The 22,688-nt window shown below is 35.5% G+C and overlaps 6 protein-coding genes across 6 annotated transcripts; 4 read left to right on the top strand and 2 right to left on the bottom strand.

Moving 5' to 3' along the window:
• Positions 1-101: 101 nt before the first annotated feature.
• LOC111804498 (L-type lectin-domain containing receptor kinase S.4-like) lies at positions 102-2,317 on the bottom strand. The gene has a single exon (XM_023689327.1). It carries the CDS (start codon positions 2,114-2,116, stop codon positions 152-154), a length of 1,965 nt encoding a protein of 654 aa, XP_023545095.1. The 5' UTR covers positions 2,117-2,317; the 3' UTR covers positions 102-151.
• A 2,664-nt stretch (positions 2,318-4,981) lies between these two features.
• On the top strand, positions 4,982-6,504 carry LOC111804509 (putative cyclin-D7-1). Its single transcript, XM_023689339.1, has 5 exons — positions 4,982-5,222; positions 5,297-5,383; positions 5,747-5,845; positions 5,941-6,264; positions 6,358-6,504. The coding sequence occupies exons 1-5, from the start codon at positions 4,989-4,991 to the stop codon at positions 6,454-6,456; spliced, it is 843 nt and encodes a 280-aa protein (XP_023545107.1). The 5' UTR covers positions 4,982-4,988; the 3' UTR covers positions 6,457-6,504.
• A 1,337-nt stretch (positions 6,505-7,841) lies between these two features.
• On the top strand, positions 7,842-9,014 carry LOC111804183 (thaumatin-like protein). The gene is made up of 2 exons (XM_023688902.1): positions 7,842-8,120; positions 8,212-9,014. The coding sequence occupies exons 1-2, from the start codon at positions 7,904-7,906 to the stop codon at positions 8,886-8,888; spliced, it is 894 nt and encodes a 297-aa protein (XP_023544670.1). The 5' UTR covers positions 7,842-7,903; the 3' UTR covers positions 8,889-9,014.
• A 125-nt stretch (positions 9,015-9,139) lies between these two features.
• On the bottom strand, positions 9,140-12,193 carry LOC111804182 (hsp70 nucleotide exchange factor fes1-like). The gene is made up of 6 exons (XM_023688901.1): positions 11,892-12,193; positions 11,261-11,403; positions 11,098-11,148; positions 10,386-10,607; positions 10,152-10,254; positions 9,140-9,921 (listed from the first exon to the last, which is right to left on the bottom strand). The coding sequence occupies exons 1-6, from the start codon at positions 11,975-11,977 to the stop codon at positions 9,336-9,338; spliced, it is 1,191 nt and encodes a 396-aa protein (XP_023544669.1). The 5' UTR covers positions 11,978-12,193; the 3' UTR covers positions 9,140-9,335.
• A 677-nt stretch (positions 12,194-12,870) lies between these two features.
• Positions 12,871-14,869, top strand: LOC111804150 (protein FAR-RED-ELONGATED HYPOCOTYL 1-LIKE-like). Its single transcript, XM_023688856.1, has 3 exons — positions 12,871-13,302; positions 13,914-14,359; positions 14,599-14,869. The coding sequence occupies exons 1-3, from the start codon at positions 13,250-13,252 to the stop codon at positions 14,679-14,681; spliced, it is 582 nt and encodes a 193-aa protein (XP_023544624.1). The 5' UTR covers positions 12,871-13,249; the 3' UTR covers positions 14,682-14,869.
• A 5,676-nt stretch (positions 14,870-20,545) lies between these two features.
• On the top strand, positions 20,546-22,125 carry LOC111804392 (probable WRKY transcription factor 49). The gene is made up of 3 exons (XM_023689178.1): positions 20,546-20,926; positions 21,015-21,164; positions 21,658-22,125. The coding sequence occupies exons 1-3, from the start codon at positions 20,631-20,633 to the stop codon at positions 22,100-22,102; spliced, it is 891 nt and encodes a 296-aa protein (XP_023544946.1). The 5' UTR covers positions 20,546-20,630; the 3' UTR covers positions 22,103-22,125.
• Positions 22,126-22,688: the final 563 nt, after the last annotated feature.

Raw genomic sequence — 22,688 nt, 5'->3', positions numbered from 1 at the left:
GTTGTTGATAAACATTAATTAATTCAATGAAGATTTAATTTCAAATATTTAATTTAATTTAATTTCAAATTTTGCCGGAGGTGAGGAAGAAGATAGGAAGGAGAAGAGAAAATTAGCATAATCATGCTTATAATAATTAACCCGAGCTTTATCAGGTAATGGATAAAGACGTAAAAGACACGACAAAATCCCCCACCGCCCCACCGTTGCTCCCCCCGTCGGGCGCCTTCCACTCGTCGGCGACGCCAATTTCTCCGTCCAAACACTGCACAATCTGCCTCATACTCGGTCGTTGCTTCGGTTCATTATTCGAACACATAACCCCCAATTTCAATACCAATGCCGCCTCAACCTCGTCGTAGTCTCCCCGGAGCTTCGGATCGACGACGGCCAAAAGCTGCCCTTCTCTGTATTTGTCCCAAACCCAATCCACTAACGTCATCTCCTCCGGCAGCGCCTTCACTTCCACTGGCCGCCGCCCACAAACCACCTCCAACATCAGAGCCCCAAACGCGTATACGTCGGAGCTCGTCGTTGGTTTCCCTGTTCTTGGCAGCTCCGGTGCCAAATAACCCAAAGTTCCGACGACTCGAGTCGTAACCGGAACAAACCCATGATCGTACACCTTCGCAAGCCCGAAATCCCCCAATCTCCCGTTCAATTCGCCGTCTAACAACACATTGCTCGCCTTCACGTCTCTGTGTATCACCACCTGTTTATACCCTTCGTGAAGATAAAGCAGAGCAGAAGCCACCCCTTTAATGATTTTGAATCTCTGTTCCCAATTCAAAATTGTTTTCGGATCGTCGAATAGATAGTTATCCAAGCTCCCATTCGCCATAAATTCGTAAACAATAAGCAGATCCTGCCTCCGCCGACACCACCCAAGCAACTGAACCAGATTCCGGTGACGGAGCCTTCCGATTGTAGCGATTTCCGTCACAAATTCCCGGAGACCCTGTTTCGAATTATAAAAAATTCGCTTCACGGCGATTTCTGTTTTCGAAACCGGAAGGGTTCCTCTGTATACTTTCCCAGATCCACCAAACCCAAGAATCTCCTTCTCGCTGAAATTTCTAGTACCCTTTTTGAGTTCTCTATAGGAATATCGATGGGGTCCCATTTGAAGCTCCCACAGCTCGATTTCATTAGATTTCTTATGCTTCCTTAAGAAATAAATACCAAAAGCGAAAACAGAGATCGCTAAAAAACTCGCCGCTGTTACAGACAAATAAACAGAGAGACTGATTTTCGCCCCTGTTTTCCTCTGTTTGGGTAATGGAAGCGAAGAGAGCTCAAGATCTCGAGCTTCGCCATTAATGGCGAAACTCCACCCCAAAATATACTGCGAGCTATAAGCCAGTATACCCGTTGAAGCAGTAAATCCAATGTACATTTCTTCATAAAAAATTGACGAAAGATCCACTCTGTACGACAGAAGTGGCTTTCTGGGTTTTGAAGAAAAAGGGGAAATCGTAACATTGAGAGTAAATTCACGAGAATCATAATCAATCCAAGCTTTAACAGGCTTCCCACTTTTGAGAGTCAGATTATGAAGCTGACCAGAATCATCAAAATAAGCAGCATGTTTAGAGACATTGGAAATCAAGCTATTTAAATCGATACCCACATGATTGTTGTCGATGTCTTTAACCTCAACAGTCTGGATGGTATCGAATTCAACCGCGAAGATATGGGTTGAGGGTTTTCTGTTGAAGAGGCCGAGATACGTTTGTGAAAGAGCACCGAGATTTTTAGAAGGTACGATAGCGAAAGTGAAGCCATGGCCGACATAGTTATTGTCCTCGGGGATGATACAGAAGGCAAAACAGGTGGAGAAAGAAAAAGCTTTGCCGTTGCTACTACCGCCGTGTGCGGCGGCGGAGGAGTTTTTGAATTGAATTGGAGAGGCGTAAAAGGCCTGGCCGATGATATCAGGGCCATAATTGGTGAGCCTCAAAACTCCATTGTTCTCGATTCCTGCATATTGCTTCAAAGTCAAGTTGGTGGATACATTGAATCCAGGATAGAACAGTTGGGTGTGCTGAGACAGCGTTTGGGTGGACAGGAAAATTAGAGCAGAGAAAATTGTGATGAACAAAACAGAGGATACCATGATCTAGAAATTAAGGTTTGATGGTAGGGAAAGGAAGGGTGGTTTATTGGTCCATCAAAAAGGACAATGATGAACATCCAACAAAATTCATCAGTAGAATCTTAAGTTAGGACGGAGTTGAGAAGGTCGTTCTTAGCTGGTATCGCATTTTCAACCGAAATTTTTCGATCTGTTTCGGGTAAGTCTCTGCCTCTCTGAATATTAAATAGACATCTATAGCTATAACAGTATTTTGATTTTAAATGAATTTTGATATTGATAACAAAAATTTTAAATTTATTTATTAAATTTTTAATATATATTTCTCAAAAAATTTGATCACCACAAATATTTTATCTATATTTCTTTTAAATTTATGTTAGCTCACTACTACATACACCACTGACGTGGACTTCTCTCCGTTCGCTTTCTTTCCTTCCTTTGTACGAGAACCACGTATCATATTATTGAAAGTTGAAGGACTCAGACTGCTCGGATGGACTATTAATTGAAAACGTGCCTTTTTTCTATCACCTAATCTGTTCCGTAAAAGAGTTTATGTATTTGCATGAGCCCTATAAATTTGACTCTGTCGTCTGTACTCAAACTAATTTCTTTTCGACCGACCATCGTAAAAGAGTTTATGTTTTGGATTGATTTTGGTGCGAAGAAGATTGTGGAAATAAATAAATAAATAAATAATTGTTTATAAAATGTGGGAGAAACAAATGTAAATGCAATAAAGGCAAAAAGAATTATGTCCACTTATTTCATAAGAAAGAAATTAAATTTGGAGTGAGAAATGAAGTGACATTTCACCAAATTTAGTCGCACAAGGGTTACATGATTCCATGAAGTGAACACGTCAAACACTAAGGGACCATTTGAAGTGTGAAAATTATTCGTTTTTTGTCCCGAAAATTCTAATGAATGACCACGAGTGGTGGTCGGTGGTCCGAGGAAAATTTCGTTCTCTATTTTGTTCTATGATTATGAAGTATAAGATTAAATTTTTTTATATTTAAAATGATAATTGATGTCTTATCTATTGAACTATACGATATAATAAACTTTCTAATCAATAATAATGGTCTCCATTATTTAGTCATTGTACGAACTTTCGTGTGCCACTGGAATTCATATGAGGCCACTTTCAATGGTTCTCGGGATGTTCACAACTTTCATGATGAGAATTTAGGTGATTTTCATCTTAGGCTTCAATTACATTACATAAAAGAAGCTGGCCACATCCACTCGGGTCACTGTTTTCGCCTCTTTAAGCCTTGAGAATTGATGTGAGTTTTTGTAATGGCCCAAGTTCATTGCTATTTGATATTGTTTGTTTTAGCTAGTTACTTATCATTATTAGTCTCACGATTCTAAAATCTGTATATTACGGAAAGATTTTCATACCCTTGTAAGAAATATTTCATTCCTTTCTCCGATCGAGGTAGGCTCTCACAATCCACCTCCTTTGGGGGCTAAGTGTCCTCGCTGGCATAACGCTCGGTGTCTAGTTCTGATACCATTTGTAATAGCCCAAGTCCACTGCTTGTAGGTATTATCCGCTTTGGTCCGTTACGTATCGTCATCAGCCTTACAGTTTTAAAACACATCTACTATGGAGAGGGTCTAGTCCTACTCCAACCACTGCCTCGCATTGTCCAATGACTGACTCTAATACTATTTGTAATGGTCCAAGCCCACCACTAGCTCATATTGTCTGGTTTAGTACGTTGCGTATCATCGTCAGCCTCATAGTTTTAAAATGCGTCTATTAGGGAGAGGTTTCTACACCTTTACAAGAAATGTTTTGTTCTCGTTTCCAACCGATACGAGATCTCACAATTAACTCCCTTAGGGACCTAGTGTCATTGCTGGCACACGGCTCAACATCGGGCTCTGATACCATAGGTAACCGTCCAAGCCCACCCGATATTCACCCAAATAGTAGGTATCAATGCTTTTTATAAGCACCAAGAAGTTATGTGGATTGAAGTGATCTTTCCCATATGAAGATTGGATGTGTGGGAACAATAATGGCCCATTTATGGATAACTGCCGCCTCACACTGCACTTACTCTCAAATAATGGCTCTCATGCATAACTTACACTGTTCATTCTTCAACTTGACCCTCTCTTCAATTACATTTTTTACCATTACCATTACCTGGTAGTTGAGATATTCCAACAGATGAACAAAATAACTCCCCTCGAGTATCTCGGTAACCGCTGTTTCGGGCTGCGTCGAGATATCAATTTAACCATTAACGTGAATGAAAGAAGGAGTGATGAGAGATTTTTTCGTGTTAACTAAATAGGATTGGAGACGAGATTATATTCTCCATTCTCGTCTCCATCCTGTCCCCACCTAAATCCTCATCCCGACCAGTCTCACCTCACTCTTTAGTTTATTAGTATTATTATTTGTATATATTTTTTAATCATAAAAGATTTTATGTTGGTATGTATATATATGTCTTGTAAGTATTGAGATTGAAATTGAAGCAAAACATTTTGAAAAGTAAGGCATTATTGATTCTAATACATTTTGAAATGATTGAGGCAGAAGTATGAGCAATTGGGAAAGAAGTGATTGATTTGAGGTGGAGCTGTCAATTGAGTACTTGAACACAGCAGCAAGTGGTATTTTTCAGAGCTTCATTACTTCAATTTTCAGGGCTTTGTAAGGGCCCAACGCCAACCAGCATACCCCTCGTGCTCTCACGTAATTGATACCAAAAACAATTATCCCAAAACTTACGCTCATTAACCCATTTCATGTGGGAGATGCCTTCTTCCTCCTCCTTAATTCCTCTCTCTCAATCCTTACAGCTTTATAAATTCCCCATTTGCATTGTCTCTGCACTTGCAGTGTCCTCTGTTTCTACCAATGGAAGGTTTGCTCTGCGATGAGGATTGGCTTTCAACTTCAGCTGACACTCATGGCAAGAACCTGAGTTTGGTGTGTGTAGGTGCCAAGGAAGATGAAGATGAAGAGCAGGCGGCTGTGTCGGTGTGCATGGCGAAGGAGATGAGCTACATGCCTGACCCTCATTATAAGGAGTTTCTTGAAACTCAGGATCTTGTTTTTGTGAGGCTCACATGTATTCAATGGCTTCTCAAGGTCGAATTTTGATCGTTTTCAGTTCTTTCTTTTCATCATTTTCAATTCTAACGAGTTTTAGTTTTATGATTCAGTGTAGAAATCGATGGAATCTCTCCCATGGAACTGTTTTTCTGGCTGCAAATTACCTGGATCGCTTCATATCCAAGAACAGAACCAAAGTAAGCACATCACTTCCCATTTGTGTTGTGATGGGTTTGGATTACAAACTTGAATTTCCCATCTGGGTATTGCTTTTTTCAACCGTTCTAGCTGATTCATGTTCAAAATTACGAATCTCTATAATGGTACGATATTGTCTACTTCAGGCATGAGTGTTCATGATTTTCTGTTTAGTTTTCCTAAAAGCTCTAACCAATGAAGATAGTATTCTTTAAAGTCATTTTTTACTACACCTTCGAGGCTCCCAATTTATTTATTTGACACTTTAGGATTCTATTGACCTAACTAAGTTAAGAATATGACTTTGATATCATATCAATGGAGATAGTATTCCTTACCTATAAACTCAATTGAAATGGCAGGAATGGAAGGATTGGATGGTTGAATTATTGGGCGTTGCATGCTTATCCGTAGCCTGCAAGTTCCACGAGACCTATCCTCCAACTTTGACTCAAATTCAGGTAACTTTTCTTAAAACGGCTAAATTAATAAAAATATCCTTAAATTTTCAAAAGTTTGATATTGAAAGTTCGCTGGACGTGGAATATTATTGAAGATGGAGGATTATATGGATCATGTGTTCGATGAAAGCTCGATAGAAAGAATGGAGGTGACATTGCTAAAGGCATTGGATTGGCATCTCTGTTGCCCAACACCTTATGCTTACATTCACCTTTTGGGTCTCAATTTGGAGTCTTCACTATTGATGGCGAACATCACAGAGCTGCTTGTTGGCGCTGTGTTGGATCATAGGCTCATGCCTTTCAAGCCAAGCCTAATTGCCCTCTCCACAATTTGGTGCTCTTTAGACTTGCTTCCTCCCATCACTTCTCAACCCTCTCTTTCATATTTTATGAGGCTCTTCAACCACCCCCATAAGGTAGATTACATAACACGATCGCGTTCTTCGTATCGAACTCGGATGGTTATATTTGATTGATAATTTTATGTGGTGTGGAACTAAATTATGTAGGATGAGATGATGAAATGTCGTGCGGTTTTGGAAGCAGTTCAATCTTCTCGCTGCCCTCAAAGCCCGACATCGGTGTTAATGAAGGACCATAGCTATTGAAGTGGAGAGAGCCAAATGGATCATTTCTTAAAGTTAATAATTAAGGTCTCGTTTAATAGTTAGTCGTTTTTCTAGTCTCTTTTAAAAAAAAAAAAAAAAAAAAACCCATTTTATTTGTTTGGCTAATTTCAAAACAAAAACTACTCCTTTTATCTAAAACATTTGCTTAGATTTTGAAAATATTTTATAAGGTAGATGGAAAATAAATGTAATGAATACCGAGACCTAATTTTCATTAGTCTACATATTTATGTGGAAAATTGCACAAATTACTGGATCGTTACAATTGAACTCTTAGATTTACATAATTACGTAATTGGTTGAAGCAGTAACGTATATTTATGTGACAAAACTTGTAGGTGTAATCTTATTGAAGAAGAATAAATAAATAAATAAAAGTGGATTATTGTTCTTCATGTAGAATTTAAAAATAAATAATCCCATAAAGTAAGAACCTTAATTATTTCAAATTATATCTAAAGCTTACCATTTACTTTAATTTTGTTCTTTAATGTAGCCAAAATTTGGTAGAGGATATAAAGAAAAGGTTTAAGATTTGATGCCACGTCATTTTAAAGCTACTCTTTCATTTTTAATTTCACATAAATATTTTTAAAATATATATATATAATAAAACAATAAAATTATGTTAGAAGTAGAATTTATAAACGTAGTTTTATAAATTAGAATACCAAAAATAGGATGGTTATTTGCCTAATTGATTTTTTTTTTAAATAAAAAACTTCCTTTGTGAAATTCAACTAATAATTCAAATGTTACTAGAAATGAAACATTCGTTACAAGTGTGTGGAAACCTCTTACTAGCAGAAGTGTTTTAAAACCGTGAGGTTGATGACGATACGTAACGAACCAAAACTAACAATATCTATTAACAATGGCTTCGGACAATTACAAATGATATCAGAGCTAAACATCGACCCCCAAGGGATGGAATGTAAGATCCCACGTTGGTTTACACCTCTCCCTAGAAAACTGCATTTTAAAATATGAGAACGGTTCTAAAGAAATTTCAAGAAAACCACATTTTTCAAAAACAAAAAACTAAAGTCGCCATGAGACGAGGTAAAAAGCGGTTGCATTTCGGGTCCACCCGAACTAACTAGTGTGGACCCGGGTAGGGAGCTTTAGGTTGATTAGTCCTCCCTTCTCTCATCAAGGCTAGAAAATTGTTATAGTTTCCTTCCCTTTTTTCTCATTGTTCATAAAGAAAGATAGAATCAATTTGATGTTGAACATAAATCCACCCATCCCAATTGTCCTTTTCTTTTAGAAAAGGGAGAAAAAGAGATGTTTGAACCACAACCTCAGAAGAATATACAGCAAATTATAAGAAAAGAAAACTAGGCATGTTCTAAGATTCAAAATGGACGTGTCTTGGACACTAATCCAACTACTCTAGTGGGTTAACCCATTATACTAATTCACGATGTGGGAGAGAGACACAGATCTTGTTATGGGGGGGAAAAGAAAGCCCCATTCACAAGAAATGAATATTGCCCTTTATCTGTATACGAAATGGGGATACTCCTTCAGTAATGCCCATTTTCAACTTCATTCTGATCTAAAGCTTTGTGATGCCATGGCAACTGTTTCCCTTCTCATCTCTGTGCTTCTCTGCTTATCAATGCCTTTCTTCATGATTAGTACTACTCTCTCCTTCTCCTATCTTCAATACAATGTCTTCTTTTTCCAAAATGCCGTAGAAATGTACTAATTCGTGTTCATTTTGTGCAGATGCGGAACAAATTATCATAGTCAACAACTGTAACGAAAGCGTATGGCCGGGGATTCTTGGCGGTGCTGGGCAGAACACGCCCAAAGAGGGTGGGTTTCTACTTGGAAGCGGCCAGGAAGTAGTCATTGACGTGCCGGACAAATGGTCGGGGAGGATATGGGGCAGACAGGGCTGCAACTTTGACTCGAATGGTAAAGGCTCGTGTGAGACGGGCGACTGCGGTGGGCGGCTACATTGTGGAGGAGTTGGGGGTGAGCCGCCAGCCACGTTGGTGGAAATGACACTTGGGTCGTCCACATCGGCCCTGCATTTCTATGATGTGAGTTTGGTGGATGGGTTCAACTTGCCAGTGTCGATGAAGCCGGTGGGGGGAGGGATTGGGTGTGGTGTGGCGTCTTGCGAGGTTGATGTGAACATTTGTTGTCCATCGACGCTGGAGGTGAGAAGGGGCAGCAAGGTGGTGGGCTGCAAGAGCGCTTGCTTGGCTATGCAATCGGCAGAGTATTGCTGCACGGGACAATATGCAAATCCAAATACTTGCAAGCCTACTCTGTTCGCTCACTTGTTTAAAGCCATATGCCCCAAGGCTTATAGCTACGCTTTCGATGATTCCTCCAGTCTTAATAGGTGCAGGGCTTCTCGTTATGTCATTACTTTTTGCCCTCCTCAATTATAGATGGCTCTTAGGCTAAGTCTTTTGTGCATTTTTAGTTCATCGCTAAGGTTTTGTTTTTCCTAGCTTAAGCAACTGTAATGGGAAAATCCTTCTATCAATGGGAGAGAATTTTCGTTAGTTCTACAACTGTAAAGTTGCTACTTTTGAACTATCCTTTTATATATTCTGAAGTTCACAGCACATGATCTTTGATTCTAAATCCAACAAGTCGCAAAGCTAGAATTCTATGACAAAGCAATTGCTAGTAAATATCTCAGAAAGGTATAAAACTGCATTAAAACCTTGATTATAAAGAAAGGAGTGGTGTTGCCACTACCAGTTCGATGTTCTAGACATCGACCGCCTCAGTTGTTGCGTAAGTTCAATCATGGCAGCATTGTAGTCACAGAGGAAGGGGAAAGCAAGATCATTGAACTGGTGTGGAAATTACTAAATGTACAGCTTAAATTATGAAGTCGAATCCACGTTTCCGTTTGTATTCGCTGCAGAACTGGAAGTAACATCTCTAGCCTCGGGTGGTGCAGGTGTAGGACCTAAGCCCAGCAATAAAGGAGTTTCTTTCTTTTCAGTTTTAGGACTTGTATCAGCCGGAGGCCTTTCCGACCAAGCTCTCAGAGGAGGTTCAAAATGCTTACTAGCAACATCAGGAGGTGGTTCATCCTCCCCAGGAAGAACAAGAAGGCCCTTTTCACGGAGAGATGATGGTTCTTTGTAGCAGGTATTCCAGAGTGAATCAACAAGCTGCCTTTCTTCCCTAGCTGCCGCAAGATCTTCAGGTGACAGTAAACTGATTCCCTTTATCCGCTCCTCAAGAAGCTGTTTTAACTTGTCATCATCTTCACCTAATCCTCCACCATTCTCACCTTTCTTATCCTTGGCAAGTTCAAGGAGGCCACGAAGAGCAGCCTCCCGTACATCAGCATCATCACTGGATGCAAGGTGTAGCATAATGCGAGGAAATCCGAGCTCATTCACGATGTGGCAATCTGAAGCATTTTCAAGCAGCAGGTAATGGATCAAGTAAAGGGCTTTCCTGAAAAAACAAAGAAACATACTCGATCAATTAAAAAAGCTATTCCCCGAACAAAGGGAAGTACACGATTGGCAATTCGAACCAAAGAATTTATTGCAACAAATTATGAACATCTTTATTATATTTATTCCTATAGCCGCTCAAACCCCCCATGAGGAAATTGGATTTTCTCAAAGTTGTGAGGGCAAGATGGTTGAAGGTGATCTGTTGTCACGATTAATCATACTTACCTTTGAAATCTCACACTCTCGGAGCCAAGAGCATCTCTCAGGCCTGCATAACCATTTGCAAGTCGGAATGCAGTAATACCAGGTTTGTTGTGTCGAATTAAAGCTGCAGAGAAAGCAGCCAAAGGGGGGAAAAACAAAACGGAAGCCAATGTCAGCAACCTATACGAAAGCCTCCAGGCCTAAACAGAGATACAAATTGAACACTTCTTCACAAAAAGGAATCTATGTACTTACAGGATATAGCACCAAGAGCTTTGGTCCGAGCAGTGACATCGGGGTCGGAAGAAAAGTTTAATAGGAGCGACTCTAAACCATTCAATTCCATCACCAGTTGTTGACTTCGTGGATTATTTTGAACAATAGTGGTCACGACTTCTGCAGCTTTGGCTCGAATATTTGCATGGGAATTCTTAAGAAACCCAAGAAGCGGATGCAACCCACCGATAGAGTGGAGGTCTGTCAGCGCAATATAATTGATGTGAAGAGGACGATAAATAATTTTACTCAAAGAAGTGATACCATAAACTCAATAGTGATATTTTTATTCTGGAAGAAAGTTCATCAATAACCATTCCACAATTCATAAACCCTTGCTAAGAAAGTAACATCTCGAAACCCATTCAAAGTCAATAATTGCTACATTAGTTGTTATGGGAGACAGTGTGCCAGAAACTACACCAACTTCTCCCTTTCCTTATTGCATGATATACAAAACTAGGTGCCTAACCTAATAGCAATCAACCTGGGGCAATGAAAATCCCTGTCCATCGCAAAAGCGTGTAGAAATTACAAGGACCATGCTCAATTGAGGGAAAATTGTAGATTCTACCAAGTGATTTTTCCCTTCAACAAATGAAGGCATATCAAGCTTCCTCGTTGGAAGCATAGAAACAATCCCCATCTGCCCAACAATTATTCTATTTATTCAATAAAGAAAGTACTTTACCATTAGCCATGTCAATCGACTCAACATGCTCTTGTAGCTCATCAAGCATATCTGCAAGAATCAAAAAAATGGAACGAAATAATTTAGGAAATGTCCTTGAAGAGGAAATAGAACCCCTGCCCGGGTAGACGGGGGTGAAGGAAAGTTCTGAAAATGGAAGTACCTTCAATATCTTCTGGATTAACACCTTGAGCTTCCAAGACTTGCTCAGGAGTCTGCATCACTTGGGTTATCTCTTTCATGCGCTTAATAACATCAACACTCTGGGATTGCATTGCTTCCATAAACCATCTCCGATCCTCCTCACTGGAAAAAAGACGTAATTCAATACCATCTTTTAAGAAATTACGCAGAAAACATATCGCCCAAAACAGATAAACCTAACCACGGCCACAGAACATAATCTGAAACCAAGGTTCACACCTTCAAAATCAGCAACAACAATAGTATAATGCACGAACATGGTAACACAATTCTGGATATCGATTGCTATGCTAAAAAAAATACAAGAATACGACTTAAATGTGATCGCATGAATCAATTCCATTACTGAAATGGTAGGTTTAAGCAAATAACGTTTTCTTCCAGCTAAATAATTCTTATTGCTGTTCGCAACTCAAACAACTTTTAAAGTAACATCCACCACATACACCGAATGCAAAAGCTCCCTAACAGCTTCAACAGCAAGAATCCGGCAAAGCCAACAATAACAGACACAAAGGCGAGTAACAGATCTTAGTTCTTGATTAATCGACAAGTCAAGAGAGAGAGAGAGAGAGAGAGAGAGAGAGAACCTCAAATTACGATTAGGGCGAGTTCCGTCGGAGTGAGCGAGACTCCATTTGAGCAACCCATCCCAGTTGGGACCGTCTTTCGCCATAGCCGTCTAGCAATCGAAGGAATCCCTAAATACTCGAGATAATAGACGATGGATTAATCTGCAGTGAAGTACAAAATTCAGGGATGGTACGAATGAAAGTGCGAAGACGGCAAGGTCGATCTTATATAAAAGAAACGCGGCAAGCTGATGATTCGGGAACCCTCTTCATCCTTCGGTTCAGGAACTACATCTGTATTGGATCAATTCATCAATATAAAAGCTTTTCATGACTTTTCTCCTTTCCTATATTTTCGAAACTTCCACTAATATTCTTAATTTTTCAAAAATGTCTCAAAATATTTTATCTTAATTTTAGACATAGTTAATATTTTAAAACATTTTAATAATATTTTTAAAATATCTTAAATTTTTAAATTTTTTATTAATATCCTCCTATTTTAAAAAACAAAATTAAAAATAAATATCATTAATATTATATTTAAACCTATTAAACATATCCATCAATGATGGTGTGTACAAGAATCAATTGAATCTATATATAATGTATATGGTCAAATAAAATAATTAATTTCTGCTAACTACGTTCTATCAATTCATTATCTTTTAAAACGATAATATTAGTAGAGAATTTTATTTATTTTTTAACTCTAAAGAGATAATAATAGTTTAATTTATTTAGTAGTGTCTCGTCAAAATTAATAATTAACTTTATAAATTATTGTTAAAGTATGATTATTTATTCTTCAAATTTAATATTCTAATTAACTTTATAAATTATTGTTGAAGTATTGATTATTTATTCTTCAAACTTAATATTTTGTATAGTTAGATTAATTTGATGTAGATACAAAATTGAAATTTACATAAAATTATATGTTTATATAGTCGATGGTTTGATATCGATAATAAAATGATATCGATANGGATAGTGTGTACAGTCCACATGTGCCGTCAGAAGAAGGCAGGAAAATGCGTGCCAGTCGCACAACCGACGACAGCCAAGAAGGTTGTATCATGATAAGACGACGTCGTCGCAGAGCATCGAGACAAGCATTGGGAGGAATCATGTGCATTCTGCTTCCTCGGCCTCAGCCAGGTGCCATCGGAAGGATTAAACAAGAAACATAAAAACAGAGATAGATAAATACGACGCATAAACAAATACTAAAATTAAAATATTATTCTCAAAGTCCTCGAATCCTACCTCTCCTCCCACTCTCCCACTTTCCTTTTATTTATCGAACGCCATCCAAACCAGATGCCTCCGGTTCTTGCCTTCCTCCCATTTCCATCTCTCTTTCTTCTCCGACGATGGACCAAAAGAACCACTCCCGCCATCATCCATCTCACGGTGGCACTCACAGGTACGTCCTACATCTCCCTCATCCTTTCTCTTTGCTTTGGCCGCCATGGCTGTCTGTGAACCAAGCAGATGCAAAACATATTGAAAGGAAACACAGATCTTGAAGCTTCTGCCTTTATGTGCAGTTTCTTGATGGGTTGAGTTCTGGGTTTGTTTGTTTCTTAGAAGTTTCACTCTCTTTCTCTCTGTTTTCTGCATTTTGATTGTGTTTTGAGGGGGAGCTTTGATCTTTTAGAGGGAAAATTGGCTTCCTATGCCTAATCTAACTTATAATCATGGTTTTCTAGTGGCTGGCCTGGCTGATAATCATGGTTTCAGTGCCTTTTTTGGGGGGTAGGATTGGATGTCTTGTCTATCTCTTAGAAATTTAGATATTTTAATGATTGGATGTTTGGGATTTTTTCTTCTATTTATAGTTTTTGATCCTTACAAAAGCCCTGATCAGATTAAAAGAAACGACAAAATCATTATCTAAGGGCTTCTTCAATTTCCAAGATAAGGAATAAACAAAGAACTTTAGATCAGCGCTAAAATACTATGCAATGAAACTTGTAATTATTGTAATTAAACCGACCTCAATGGACGTACTAAGAAAAATTCAAATTCTTGCAGCTTCCCTGGCTTTCAACCATGGGATACTGAAAGCTTTGATGTAAAGAAGAAAAGAAAACTACTGTTTGAGCAACTAAGTTTACCCACACCTAAGCTACCATGTTGGGGTCCAAGTTCAAGTTCGATTAGCTTTCCCTATGGAGAAGATAGCTTCAAGTTCAACAAAAAACGCCCAAAAGAAGAAGGAGAAAGCAGCCTTACAAAAATGGCAACAGAAGGAAAGGATATGTCCACAGAAGAGGTTCGAATACAGGGTGAGAAAGATGGTATCAAAGATAACTTGGACCTAAACTATGGCCATGAGGAAGATCTATTGGAATTTGGAAACCATGGAAATTCCAGCATTTATGAGCAATGTTGCAGTGACAGTACTCAAAATTTGCTCCTCCCCACAGACTCCAAGCATGACTTTGTTTTGTCATCTGGGAGATGGAGCATAGACCCAGGTATTGAAATTCTCAGTTCATATTTGCATGTTATGTAACGATTTAAATGAAGTAAGTGGCAAAATTCAATGATGGAATTAAGATTTAAACAAGAGATCAAAACGGTTCAAGAGATGACATCAGGGATCGTAGGATTTCTTTTTTATTTTTTCGTTTCTTTTTTCACAAAATTTGTGATGTTGGGTGAGTTTTATAGTTTTTCCATACACAAATTAGATCTGAATCATTCAAATATGCAGAGGCAGAGTCCAAGATTATCACACCAACAATTGATCAAGAGTTTGAGCAGTACTTTTCTGGGATTTTGCCCCTGGATCCCTGATGTTTAACATCTCGAATCTCTATATCCACTTTCAATGAATTTGAAGTGTGCGTGTGCGTTTGCTTGTTCTTTAAAATGAAAGAATTTCAGCAAGTGTAATACAATTCAATTCAAGTGATGTGTGCAAATGAGATTCTACCGAACTGGTTTATGCAATCCAATTATTTGGTCCAACAGTTCCAAACTAATTCTCATTCACAACACATATATTGAAGTTTTGCCTACAAGAAATCAAGTGCTAAATCTATACCCTATGAAGAACAATAAACCGCCAAATTTCACGGACGTAGGATCCAAAATGACGGAAGAAATAAACGAATCGATCCAACAGATAAAATTTCAAATATGTTATAAATTTGACGAATCGAATACCGTGATGCATCTAAACACAAGCTTCCCATCGTGATGAAGGCGGCATGGAAAACAAAGCATCGAGATCGGGAGGGTGGAAATACCCGCTCGTCGGTGGAGGCTGCTTCCGACCAGTGACCGCTTTCTTCTTCGGCGGTGGCGGGCATTTGGATGCCGCCGGAATTCTAAAAGCGCAGTTCCTCGGCGTCAGACATTCGTTGCCATTCGTAGCGGATCTCGCATCGGTCTTCTCCATTTCCGGCGGCGAAATTTCCAATGTGTAAGGCCGTAATCTTCTCTGGTTGAAGAAGACGGAAATCGCGAAAGTACGAAAACGAGAAGGGAACGTCTTTGGAGGGTTTTTACGTAAAGTGCGTTTGAAATTTCAGAAATTTTAAACATTTGGTGGGAAATTGAATTGCGGGTTGTATTTGTCCTTTCGCTTACCCCAAAAGTTTCAATTTAAAATTTCAGGGTTTAAATATTCTCATTATAAAAATATAAATAAATAAAAACTTTAATAACCCTAAGGACAAGAAATATATCCTCAAATTATAGTGACACAATTATGAGCATTGTTTATTTTTTATAATGTCTCAACAAATTGTCTTTTTTCTAATAAAAAAAATTAATGTTAAATTACAAGTTTACCCTCTAAAGTTGTTATTTTGTATTTAATAATAGAGTTACTATATTTAAAATTTTCTAGAATTAATATAATAATATAAAATTTATATTTTTCACAATTAAGTCTACAAGTCTTAATAAATATGGAATAGGTTGATAATATATTATATATAAAATTAGATGTTTAAATTCTCTTCAAATTCCGACCGCCACTCGTGGCATACGTGTGGAGCCCATGCAACCTGACGCACCGACATCTCGATCCGCTAAATTATGGGCCCGTGGACTTTCGGCCCAAATTCATAGAAGCCCAATAAGGCTTTAAAGGGTACACTTTGTATTCCATATCTTGCCCATGTAAAAATAGAATTATATGAACCAAAATTTGAATATTATATACGATTATTATTTTTGTTATTATTATTATTTTGAGTTCAATAATAATACGTGTAATTAGCCATGAACACATTCCTTTCTATCGACCGATTTAGTGTTCTCGAGAATAAAGGATAGACCATACGTCATTTTGGATTTGAAATAAATTTTTTAACTCAAATGATAACAAAAACAACGATAAATTGTCATATATGTGATAATTGAAAGTGACCCGAGTAATTATAACATGTCGTCGGTCTTTCGAATTTTATTTTTTTAAAACACCAAATTCATATGCAACAGCTAAATTTATATTTTGTCCTTCCCAAGAATGGTTGGCATGGACGAGGGGATCACGCTTCTTCTTTTTGTTTGGATCTAGAAGGATCCGACACGGGTCATGGTCAGGTGTCGGATCCAAAGCAGGACGGGGACATCTCGGAGCCGCTCCATCCTTCCCACACGAGATCCTCGAGTAAAATGTGGGGCCCTTCTACACGTGTCTAGCAGATACCTTTGACTTTTTGACACTGAAACCCAAACCTGGTTGCTTTGGGGGTACCGTGGCTAAGGCTCGAAGCCTGACAATTGGTCAAACCGCCGGTCCGGTTTGTAGGGTCGGGTGGGTTTTATGTCGTGTGTACAAAGTCAAAGCCACAAACAGACAAACCTTCGCTCACTTTGAAGTAAACCAATCAGACAGACACCCATGGTAGGGTTACGTTATGCAACTGCGCTGTAGTAGACAACCCTCAATTTTTTCTTTTTCATTTTTTATATTTACATGGTAAAAAATAATAATAACCATCACTCAGAAATTTCAACTTTATTGGTACATCGCCCGGTGTCTAACTATGATATTACTTGTAATAGTTCAAGTTTATCGATAGTAAATATGTCCGTTTTAGTCCGTTACATATCATTGTCAAACACGCTAAGAATGTTTGATTAATCTACCACACCTAAATGGTGTGAAAGTTATCTCATTTATAATCAAATAAATTACAAAGATATGCAAATAGTAAAAAGTAAAAATAACAACAAATGGAAAGATAAGCATGTAAAAAGTCAAATATCTAGATATTTGCCTTATAATAAAACATCAAATATAATATACATGGTAAACTATAATTTATTACTAAATATTCTTAACACATGCGATTTTAAATGTGTTTGTTAGGAAGAGATTTCCACATTTTTATAAAGAATATTTCGTTTCCAACTTCGACCATATAAAATCTCACATTTAGTAAACTTTTTTACTTTAAACATGCTATATAAGTCATGGCAGTTCATTATTACCTTATATTTCAATAAAACAATTTAAATTTACATTTGTTTGAAGAAATGAATAAATAAAATATATTTTTTCTGTGGGTTTAATGTCATTAATTAAATTACTAATTAACTTGGTCAGATTTGATAGAAATAGATTCATAAATTTGACTTTTTATTATTATTTTTTTTAGGATTTTAATTTTGTATTTAATACCTTTTAAGAAATTCATACTTCATAATAAATAAAAAAAATTAAAAAAAAGTTCATATGTTATTAGACCAACAAAGTATATATATATATATATATATATATATATATATATATATATGTCAAATATAATAAATGCTAATTAGAAACTAGAATATGAAATTGAAAATTTTATGAAGTTATTATACATGTTCGATGATCTATATATAATGCAAAATTAAGATTTTAAAGACTAGATTTTATATTATTTGATGGATAATTTGATGAAACTTGTTTTAATAAAAGGTTAACAAAAATAAAAACATGTTTTTAATTAATAGAATTACTTTCCATATAATTTAGTCAAATAAATTTGTTATTTAAAGTAATATTTTAAAACAAGGTAACATATCTAAACATTTGTAATAAAAGTAGATTTTTTTTAAAGCTGATATTAATAATAAAATTATGTTGGAAATGTGAAACAACATATCTCATATATATATAATAATATTTTTATAAAATTTACCTCCATTATTATTATTATTATTATTATTATNATATTCTTAACACATGCGATTTTAAATGTGTTTGTTAGGAAGAGATTTCCACATTTTTATAAAGAATATTTCGTTTCCAACTTCGACCATATAAAATCTCACATTTAGTAAACTTTTTTACTTTAAACATGCTATATAAGTCATGGCAGTTCATTATTACCTTATATTTCAATAAAACAATTTAAATTTACATTTGTTTGAAGAAATGAATAAATAAAATATATTTTTTCTGTGGGTTTAATGTCATTAATTAAATTACTAATTAACTTGGTCAGATTTGATAGAAATAGATTCATAAATTTGACTTTTTATTATTATTTTTTTTAGGATTTTAATTTTGTATTTAATACCTTTTAAGAAATTCATACTTCATAATAAATAAAAAAAATTAAAAAAAAGTTCATATGTTATTAGACCAACAAAGTATATATATATATATATATATATATATATATATATATATATGTCAAATATAATAAATGCTAATTAGAAACTAGAATATGAAATTGAAAATTTTATGAAGTTATTATACATGTTCGATGATCTATATATAATGCAAAATTAAGATTTTAAAGACTAGATTTTATATTATTTGATGGATAATTTGATGAAACTTGTTTTAATAAAAGGTTAACAAAAATAAAAACATGTTTTTAATTAATAGAATTACTTTCCATATAATTTAGTCAAATAAATTTGTTATTTAAAGTAATATTTTAAAACAAGGTAACATATCTAAACATTTGTAATAAAAGTAGATTTTTTTTAAAGCTGATATTAATAATAAAATTATGTTGGAAATGTGAAACAACATATCTCATATATATATAATAATATTTTTATAAAATTTACCTCCATTATTATTATTATTATTATTATTATTTTGTTCACTCTCGATAGCTTTATTTGTATATAATTAAATTTTAGATATAGTTTTATATTTAATATTTTGGTGGAATAAAAAAGGGAATGAAATCCATGGTTTTAATTATTTTGTAAATTAAACATAGATAGTAAAATTTGACATGTAAAAAAGAAATAGAGTCGTAAATGAGGTCAAATTCTATTTCTTTATTCAAATAATTACAAACAATCTTGAATTGTGTGATAATAGATTTGGATGATGTCAAATAAATAAAAAGGAAAAAACCTAGAGAAAAAAAAGTAAAAGTAAAACATTTAATATATTAATTTCAACCTTTCAAATTCTTACGTCATTAAAGGATCATTTTAGCATTGCTACAAGCCAAAGCTGAAACTTTGTGTATTTTCATATTATACGTTTCTGTTATATAAAATAAATTAATTAAACTCTTAATTAATCAATTTTGATATTAATGGTAGATTAATTACATGCGAAGAGTTTATTTTACCTTGTTAAACCTTAAGTATCTATGATGTTTTAATGAATAATTTGCTTATAATTCAATTATAAACTAAGTCATTTTTGGTTCAATGAAATTAAAATTAAAATTAAAAAAAGAAAATTACCATTATCTTAAAAAAAAAATAAAAATAAAATGATACAGAGGAAAAGTATTGTTGGTAGACTGAATTATAAAAAATAAGAAGTAAAAAAAATAAATAGTTATTTCCCCAAAATATTACAGTATTATACAATAAAGACTAGTGTATGAGGTAAGTTGTAGGCTTTGCCATATGGGGGCATTTTTGTAAAAAAGTGGAATTTACTGCCCTTTATGTGATTATTTTCAATCTTCTTCTGGTAGCTAATTTCATGCTATTTACAATATTGTTGATTTGATTTTTCTATTTTATAGAAAAACTCTCATAAATAATAGAGGTAGATCTCCATCAATGAGAAGCCTAAAATAAGGAATTTAAATATTATTTATTTTTAAGGTTAATTTTCATATTATACACGCAACATCATTTATTATCAATCTAAATCTTATAAATCCAACATGAAATTCAAATATATAATTTGATTTATTAATTAATATATTTTGTTTAGTGGTTGACTCTTGCATTAGTTGAAGATGGAGGAGGTGTTCATGGGTCAGGTAGCGTTTGGTCCACTTTAATTCATCCATCACATCAAAAAACAAAATAACCAGACAATACAAACAAGCTCAAAATAAATTATTATTATTTTTTTCTATGGTTCTATGCCTTCTCCCCATTAAATGCACACATTAATTTTATTATAACCTAAGGTCACATATGCATAAAAACAAATAAAAGTGGAGAAGGTCAACTGTGACTAGACCTAAACTTGTTTTTTAAATCTTTTTTGTATAAGGGTAGAATTGTCATTTCACATACACATATTTTCTCAATTTTTAATTTATAAAAATTTGTAGGAAGAGAAAATAAAAAATTTTGAAAAGTCAAATGTACAAAATAATTTAATATTAATTTTTAGAAGGAATTTTAATTTTTTTTTTAATTATTTTCTTTTAATCATAGTGAAATTACTATAAAAAAAAGTCAAAATTGAAGATGCCAACGACGGACGTAAAAGCCTCTCCGCGTATCCTGAATTCCCCATCTACTCCACTTTATCCTCTGTTTTTGTTCTTCCAAATTTCAATCTCTGTGTTCATCTTCATGGAGTCGTTGGCAGCCATTCCCTGGTCGGATATTTACAACAACATCTCCGATGACCATCTACTCAGCCTCACTGACCTTCTCCACCACGACGACGACAACGACAACGACACAGCTGCCTCTCCGCTCTTCCTCGTCCCCCAAGTCGCCTACAGCGATCGAGCCACCATGCTCCCTGTCCCTGGTAGTACGGCCTACTTCGGGCCGACAATTGGGGCTGTGGAAAATGCGCTCTCCATTACCCCCAGATCAAGAAACCTGCAGTCAAACACGCACATTCCTCGTACTACTGCTGGGTAAGTGATATTCAAATGCAGGACCAGGTGTGTCTGTTTTAATTGGATTCAGATGAATTTAATTCGAGGGGGTTTGTTTTAATGACAGGTCTTCAATTCGGGAGAGAGTGACAGTGAATAATGTTGAACATAAATATAGCATCAGAATCAAGAGCTGTGATGGAAATTCTTTGGCTGATGATGGATATAAGTGGCGCAAATATGGTCAGAAGTCCATCAAGAACAGCCCCAATCCTAGGTAATTTTTTTCACCGTCTTTCGATGAATTACTCGATATTCCATATTAGTTAGAGAGCTAAACGAAACATTTTTTTTTATAAATTGTTCGACCCGTTTTGAAAATGGTAAGACTGGCACGTATATAACACGCCAGCTGATTGAGCTGATATCGTCTGTAACATTTAAAATTTTAAAATATTAATAAAATAAAATTTAAATTGTTTATTGAGCTTTTTAAGGACAATTTTGACCCTCAAAACAATTTTGGGTCCTAAGAATAATATAATGTTTTTCTACTCAACACACCCACTTTAATCAATGATGCAACTAAATCAATGTCATTAACTTCCCAAACCACTCTCTTATCTACCATTATTTTGCTTTAATTAACCACAAAATTACCCTTCTTAATCCATTAATTACTACAAATTAAGAAATTAAGCCTCTTTTGCTGGTGACCTTTATGAAACAAACCCTCTTAAGTTTTTAATTAATTCTCTTTGTTTTTGTAGGAGCTATTATAGGTGCTCGAACCCGAGATGCAGTGCGAAGAAGCAAGTAGAAAGGTCCATAGAAGATCCAGACACGTTCGTCATTACCTACGAGGGTCTCCACCTCCACTTTGCTTACCCATTCTTCCTAATGGGCCAAAGCCCACAAGACCAATCTCCAACCAAGAAGCCCAAGATGCTCGGCCCAGAGATGGAAGCCCACAAAAGGCCAACTTTCATTACTCCAGGCCCATTACCACCAGACAACCCAAAAGAAGCAACTGGGCCACAAGGCTTGCTCGAGGATGTGGTCCCATGGATGATCCGAAATCCATCAGCCAATCACGACACTCTTTCAAATTCGTCCTTCTGTTCATCCTACCGTTCGCCTCCAATGTCTCCTCCATCGCCGTCCACGTGTCCTACCTTTGCACCTTCCTACTTTTCATATTTTTGGGAAATATAAAAGATCTATATATATATATATATATATATATATATATATAATTATAATAATATAAATTTGTATTCAACGGGTTATTGAAAGCCATTGAAACGTACAAAATTATTTTCCTAAATAATTATTGGACCAAACTCTATTGGATTAGTTATGATATTTTAATAATAGAAAACGAAAAGAGCGAGATCTCACACCGGTTGGAGAGTGAAATGAAACATTTCTTATAGAGATGTGGAAACCTTTCTCTAGTAGATATGGTTTAAAGCTGCGAGACTTACAGCGAAATGTAACAGATCAAAACAAACAATATTTGCTAATGGTGAACTTTAACCGTTATATGCTATTATCAAATCACTGTTTTTAAGGGTTAGAGTATTTATTTAATATTTGTAAGCATAATAACTTAAAGATTTGAATATTTAATTTTAAAAAGAATAATATATATTAATTACCACTAAAATAAGTTGAATCGAGTTGGTTGATATTTATTTAATTTGACCTATCAAAGCTACCCATAATTGTTGAAAATAATGACGTGGACATAAATATTTGATTTTATAGCCTTATGATGGGGAAGTATAACAAAATTGGA

Source organism: Cucurbita pepo, chromosome LG10 (assembly GCF_002806865.2).
Source record: "Cucurbita pepo subsp. pepo cultivar mu-cu-16 chromosome LG10, ASM280686v2, whole genome shotgun sequence".
NCBI classification, from domain to species: domain Eukaryota; kingdom Viridiplantae; phylum Streptophyta; class Magnoliopsida; order Cucurbitales; family Cucurbitaceae; genus Cucurbita; species Cucurbita pepo.
Note: the sequence above shows the minus strand (reverse complement) of the source record. Positions and strands in the feature narration are given on the sequence as shown.